At 38.7% G+C, this 7,303-nt stretch overlaps 1 protein-coding gene across 2 annotated transcripts in view; it reads left to right on the top strand.

Moving 5' to 3' along the window:
- Positions 1–7,303, top strand: part of ATP8A2 (ATPase phospholipid transporting 8A2) — a 638,305-nt gene that overhangs the window by 44,947 nt on the left and 586,055 nt on the right. For both annotated transcript variants that reach the window (XM_019525447.1, XM_019525446.1), the window contains exon 3: positions 5,929–6,028. In XM_019525447.1, the coding sequence (XP_019380992.1) occupies positions 5,929–6,028 (100 nt within the window). The remainder of the gene's footprint in view (positions 1–5,928; positions 6,029–7,303) is intronic.

The raw sequence follows: 7,303 nt of genomic DNA, 5'->3' as shown, positions 1-7,303 counted from the left end.
TGCCCCTGCTCCACAACAGGCCAGCTGGACACTACTTTTTAAGCTTCTGGGCTTCACATTGGCATTCGGATCAATATTGGCCGATATATCTGGTCAATAATCGGCCATTGGTATCGGCCTAAAAATTCTTTATTGGTTCACCTGTAATCTCTACTCAGTCCTTTCCTACGTTACGTATGTTCAGGTGTCTTTCTTTGTTCATCAGGTGTTGGCAAGGCCTACTTTTCAGATGTCGTCCTATCTGTTGATTTATATATAGATCATTTTGACTTTTTTTCTTGATTCCTTTACTTTCATCACATGGCTGAACCATGCTAACCACTGTACACACACTGTACTTATAGTAAGGAGCTGTTCTGTAATATGTTTTTAGTTCTTTGTTACTTCTTTGGCTCCATTTCTCCCTCTGAATTTTTCACTGGTCCACCTATCTTCCTGACAATTTTATTTTTTAAACAAATCAGTTTTTTTTTGTTAGTCTTTCAGCATCATGCATCTATTCTCACTCCCATACATCTCTACAGATGTGATAACGGTATTGTTTAACTGCAGTGTCTTTCTTCTAGACAGTGCTTTGGACTTGAGAAGTCTATTAAGGGCTGCAGCTATTTTATTTCTATTCTAGATTCTTGCAATAAATTCCTTACTTTAAGCTGTTGGTGTCAGGAAAAGAAAAGTGCTTTCTGATTGATTTTTTGTAAGCATCATGGACCAAGTTTTGTTGCTAAATCCAGTGGGCTTAACCCTACTGACTTAAATTACTAAAGAACCGGAGACTCTGTCTCAGCCCAAACAATATCTAGTGAATGGGTTTTTTTGAATGCACAAAATTTTGAAGATAGATTTAGCTTCAAATCACTCTGAGGCAGAATAGTCTACAAAATATTCTACAGAAAATGTTTTAGTGGATTTGTCACCCTCCCCCAAAAAGGCTCAGAACAACTTGCAATGAAAACAAGATAAGTCATAAAAACAGATACAAAAAGTGTAAGTTATAACTCATTCCACTGAAAATACACCAAAACTTTAACCTTGTTTGCTAAAAGTGCATCCAAATAAGACTTTAAAAATGCTTCTGGAAGATACCCAGACTGGGGCTCTGATGGGCTTTAATGGGTAGAGAGTTGCAAAGCTGAAAATGTAGAGAAAGACCTGCTACTTTGTTCGACCAAAAAAAAAAAAAAAAGGGGGAATGGATAAAGCTTGCGGGAGGTTGCTCTCAGCTGACCTTTGGGATCATGATGGAACATAAGGGCGAAAGTTGTCCCTTAGGTACGTAAGACCCAAGCCATTTAGGGAATTATAGGTCATAACCAGCTCCTTGAATTGCATCCACAAAGCCATTGAACTCTGGATCATGGGATAATGTGGTTGTGGAGACTTGCCTTGGTCAGAAGGTGGGTCACTGCATTCTGTACCAGCTGTTGCTTCCAGATAGCCCAGCCTTGAGGTTGCAAAAGCATAGACATCCCTGGCCAGATCTGTAGCTGAAAGTCACAGCCTTCTCACCATATGTAGTGGGTGAAAGGTGCTCCTAGTTACTGTTACAGCTTGAAAATTCAAGTACAGGAGCACCCCAAGGCTACGAATCTGAGTGACAAGGGGAGGCTGAGCACCATCAGTGATGGGTTTCTCAATTCCCCCCAGTCAAGAGGTCTTTCAGTCACCTTCAGCACTGTTTTGTCTGGATTTGGCTTCAGTTAGTTCATTTGTATCCAGTCCTCAGCTGTAGCCAGCGGTAGCCTCAATCCCCCAAGATGACCCTTAAAAGCCAGCTGTGACCCCATGCATTCACTGAGATGGGAAGAGGGCAGAGGAATAGCAACAAAGGCAGCAGAAGGCTGCAGGTAACGGGGCTTAGCCACACCCCCGCTCCAAACTAATTTTGCCATGACCAGCAACAGCAGCAGCACCACTGCCATGCCCCACCACTGCATACAGCCCCTGTGTGCTCTGCCCCCCCGCAATATATTTTCTCCCATTGCCTATGGATAACAACAAAGTGAAATAATACCGTATTTCAAATCCAGTTAGAGCTCAAAACCTCTGGATTTGTGAATGTTTCAGTGTTGTGAATATTGTAACTTGGTACATATATTTTAGTTTTACTGCAATTTTTATGTTGGGATGTTGTTAATTTTTATTTTAATCCTGGTGATGTCCATGAGGATGTCTAATGACAGAATCCTCCTCTTTCATTATGTGGTGTCTTGCCTAGGATTAAGCTCTTAAAATATGCACTTCAGAAGTTTAACATTTGTCTGAGCACACAGTATGGAGTTTTAGATGGATTAAATATTTGTGATCTATGGTGATGCAGTTTACTGTAAACTATAAATGCATTAATTCGATTCTATACAAATTTAAAATGTGTTAAGTGTCAGGATTTCTTGTTTATAGAAATGGTGGCAATGGTCTCTTAAAAGTATGATTGTTTTTATTCGCTTTGAGATGCATGAAATCTATAGAAAAATTTATGCATTTAATTATAGTCTGTATAACAGGATGTTGGGACTGTCACAGGCCAGCTGGGCACTGTGAGTATATTAATTTAGCCACCCGGTTGTTTGGTTTGGGATTGAGGAGGCAGAGTTGGGAGTAAAATAATGGTAAATTTATTATAGCTTATATATATATACAACAGTTAACAGAGAAATAAATGCAATAAGCAGATAATGCAATATTAAAGAGCTAATAGTAAATAATAACAGATGATAATAACAGATAAATAGATTAATTTGTCGCAGGCTAGCTAGGCACTGTGAGAATATTAGCTCCTGGGCTGTTTAAAACAATACATAGACAGATATGGGTTAGCAACTTATTGGCAGTTTGTCAATGCCAGGTGCGCATTAGGCGATTCCAGCAAAGTCAGGTGTCCCCTATTCACGCTGTCTGAAGGATTACTGGGGTGGATCCCTTGATCAGGATCTGATCCTCACTCACTGGGAGTCGGGTGTCTGGGCTTGGAACAGCAATTTTTGTCTTGTTTCCTCTCGTTCCTTTTCTTGTTGGTTACCTGACTCACGCAGTTTTTATACCTAGTTTTATGCTAATTTGCTGGCCTTAGGGCTATTTACAATCTTGTTTTATAGCTGTTACTCTATGGGATTAAAAGGTGTTACAATTATTATAAAAGGTTACTACTCAGACTTGGGTTTATCTAATAAGTAAATTGCAACACAGCATCTGCAGGTTTGAAATTAACATTACCCTGCTTAATTTTAGCCCCTTTAGAACTCTTTGACTCTGCTTTTTTGAGATGTCTTTTCTTGAAATGTGCTGGATAAGCTAGGCAGTTGAATTTAGTTTTTATTATTATCAAGGCTAAATTCTGAGCAAGAAAGAACTATTAGATTAGCTAATGTTATAGCTATAGCTTTGTCTTTGAGGCCTAGTCAGTTCCGCAGACAGTTATATTTGCGGGTTGCACAAATACAAGCTTTAAATTAGGTAAGTTTTAAATGCCTCTAAGAAGTACATATTTATTGCTTATTAATTTTTTTGGTTCTGGCCATCACAATTTACCCCTTGCTTCTTTGGAGCATTTGGTAAGACTTAAATATGATTTCTGCAAGGTGGCGTATACATGGTTGGCAGAAACAACAGCATTTATATTGGCATGGGTATTAGACTTAATTTTATAACAACAACATTTAAAGATTATATTGAATAATATTAATCTTATAACTAAACTTATTATTGCTACAAACTAAGGAAAAGAGCATTTTTAGTAAAGGTATACATTTGCACAATATACAAGAGTAAGAGTACTGTGAGCAATTATGCAAATTGCTTCTTTATAAACTATTCAAAACAAACAATCAGGACAAAAGATTTTTAAATAAAATTAAAATGTTATAGTAGATGCTTGATTTTTAATATATGATATTTGTGTGTTTTATCATCTCTAATTTGTTAAAATGATATCTTCTGAAAGACCTTGTGTGTGCAGCCCTTGAAAGCTCACCAAAACTCATTAAGAGTACTATCAACTGAAATAATTGTGCACCCCTGGTATATAATATGCCATGCAGTATATAGACAGGCTCAGTGGGACCAAACATTAAGTGTAACATTTTTCTCAACACACACGTAAAGCAGTGACATTCAATAAAATCATACTAAATTGGTATTAACAATTAACAGGATTTAGATATAAAATGTTCACATACACACATTTTCAATGCAAGGAGGACCTTCTAGAACACATTATTTGATTTACCAAAGATTATTAAATTATTTCATGCCTGGATAAATGTTAAATTGGTTGCCATCATCCAGTCTATTATAGAATAGGATTTTTATCTAGTTTCAAATCACATTTGTATGGTCCCATGTGACGGCCAGAACAAAAGAAATTAATAAGCAATAAATATGTGCTTCTTAGAGGCATTTGGAACTTTGGTCTAATATAAAGCTTGTATTTTTGTAACCCACAAATGTACCTTTGTAACTGTTTGTGGAACTGATTAGGCCTCAGAGACTGTGAAATTAGTTGACCTAATAGTTCTTTCTTGCTCAGAATTTAGCCTTGATAATGATAAAAACTAGATTCAACTGCCTAGCTTATCCAGCACATTTCAAGAAAGGACATCTCAAAAAAGCATAGTCAGAGAGTTCTAAAAGGGGCTGGATTTAGACAGGGTAATGTTAATTTCAAACCTGAAGATGCTGTGTTGCAATTTGCTTATTGGATAAACCCAAGTCTGGGTAGTAACCTTTTATAATAATTTTAACACCTTTTAATCCCATAGGGTAATAGCTATAAAACAAGATTGTAAATGGCCCTAAGGCCAGCAGATTAGCATAAAACTAGGTATAAAAAGTGTGTGTCAGGTGACCAACAGGAAAGGTAAAAAGAGGAAACAAGACGGAAATTGCTGTTCCAAGCCTGGACTCTGAACTCCCAGTATGAGTGAGGATCAGATCCTGATCGAGGGACCTCCCCCGGTAATCCTTCAGACAGCATTAATTGGGGACTCCTGACTTTGCTGGAATCACCTGGTGCACACCTGGCATTGAGGGACTGTCAGTAAGTTGCCAACCCATATCTGGTTGTGGTCCTTGGGAGAAATCATTTTAATGTATTGTATTTTGAAAAGTGATTTTGAATAAATATATTGTAGGGTCTCCAGTTGGTTGCCTTGTAAATCCTGTGTAGCACGTCTTAAGTTAACTCAATATAAGAGTTAGCTTGGGTATAAGTGTATATTTAGTGCTTTTCTTGACTGGGCTTGTAGTGGAGTACAATGGAAGAGCTAGAGCCATCAGTGGTATTGAAGTTTATAATCCGATATTTGCATTCTGTTTTCTGATTGTACCTTCAGATATTTTATAGTGATTAGTGTCTCTCAGTGCAGAGAAAAACAAAAAACCCCTTTATACTCCTTGTCAATCTGACTGGGGTGGGGTGGGGGTGGAATCCTTTGAGATGTCAAATATGTCCATCTTTTTGACTAACTAAGCAGAAGAGAGACCCTGTAGCCAGATGCCTGAAAGGCTTGTAATTGCTGGCAGGAGCACCATCATACTCAAGTAAAAAATCTTGTCTTTAACTGTGAGCTATATCTAATGCATCAGGAGGAGAGCACACAAACACATGGGGATGGTAAGGAGTGGGGCTCAGAACAACCACAGCAACAACAGAAGTCTTCTTGCTTGGGTGGATTGAGCTGAGATCATCTTCCCAGCTCCTACAGGCCACCAGCAAAAACCTGGAAGTCCTGGGATTACCAGATATGACCAGCTTTTGTAATGTTGGAAATGGTTATTTCCTCAATACTGTGTATGTGGCTCAGTACTTCATTGACTTGAAACATAAATCATTGTTTGTTCTTGAGACACCATTTTTGAGTCATTCTGCCATAGGTTTTCTGTAGGTTTTGTTTTTTAAACAGCAAACTACTGGTTTTCTCAAATTTACAGCACGGCCAAGTATAGCGTGGTGACGTTTCTACCTCGATTCCTGTATGAGCAGATTAGAAGAGCTGCTAATGCTTTCTTCCTCTTCATTGCCTTACTGCAGGTACACTTTTATTGTTTTCCCTTTTAATGTCAAAGGAAAACTGCACTGTAACTATTCCAGTCACTGCTGAGTTGCAAAGAATTTTTTTTTAAAGATCGACAATCTTGAGCATAATACTATGCATAATAGTCACTATCCTCACAAATGTGAGGCTCCCTGTATATCTTACACTGCAGTTAACATAAGTGGTGAGGATGTGCCCAATTTAATACTCTCTAAAATGGCAAAACAGCCCTCAAAATGGTCTAAATATAATATAGATATTTTTTTATGGCTGGTTCATATGGCACCTTAACTTGAACATGTAGCAGGTTAGGATCATGTTCTCACACTGCACTGACAAGTAGAAATAGCGTGACTTGGGATGTGATCCCCATTCCCAAATTTGCACCTCCTGCCATGCATGTGTGTCATAGCAGAAGGTAGGTACAGATGTTAGGATTGGGCATTAGATCCCATAATTCCTATTAAATGCACACGTGACAGTGGTATGTGATATATAACTTAAAACATCTTTAACTGGAGATTTTTCAAAGTTCTTTGCAAAATAAATTCCAATTTTTATAAAAAAAAAAAAAAAAAAAAAGTAACATTGCTAATATCTGTGTACAATACTGTAATAGTAACCCAAGAAGTTATGAAAAAGAAGTTAAATTTATTTTTTTTAAGACAGATGCTTGTAAAGCTAGGTTGTATTGGTTCTACTGGTCCAGTTGGCTGATACAAATGAAGTCAGTAGAGCTATATTGATTTAACTTAGCGAAATGAATCCAAGCATCTATGCCTTGGAAGGAGTGAAAAACCTTTTAACTACCTGAATCCAAGATGACTTTGAATTTAGGATGCCCCCTCCCCCCCAACAATTAGATTGTATGCATAGAACATTTAATTAAAAAAAATAATTTTTCATGTAAACGGTCTGATTTATTGTGGGGGTTTGCCCCCTGTGCCTGGGCCCCTGCTTCTTGTCCCCTAGCCACATGCCTCCCTCCACCCTTTGCTCCCCTATACCCATGTTGCCCCTTGGTGCCTGCTCCCCTGGTGCCTGCATCCCTTCCCTTCTATCTACCCTGTTCCCCTGCCTTACCTCTACAATGGCTATAGCTCTGACTCTAGCCCCAGGGCAGTCAGCAGGGGCAGCCCTAATCCTAGTTCAGTCTGGCCAGGCAGAAACAGTGGTGGGCCCTGATGGGTTGGGGCTGGAGCCAGACTATAAGCCAAGGTCAAGCCAGAGCCAGTGCTGGCCACGGGTGATGACCTGGTGAGGGGGCTGCA

The sequence above is a fragment of the Gavialis gangeticus genome, unplaced genomic scaffold (genome assembly GCF_001723915.1).
Source record: "Gavialis gangeticus isolate Ggan-Ray unplaced genomic scaffold, GavGan_comp1, whole genome shotgun sequence".
In the NCBI taxonomy this organism is placed as follows: Eukaryota; Metazoa; Chordata; order Crocodylia; family Gavialidae; genus Gavialis; species Gavialis gangeticus.
Note: the sequence above shows the minus strand (reverse complement) of the source record. Positions and strands in the feature narration are given on the sequence as shown.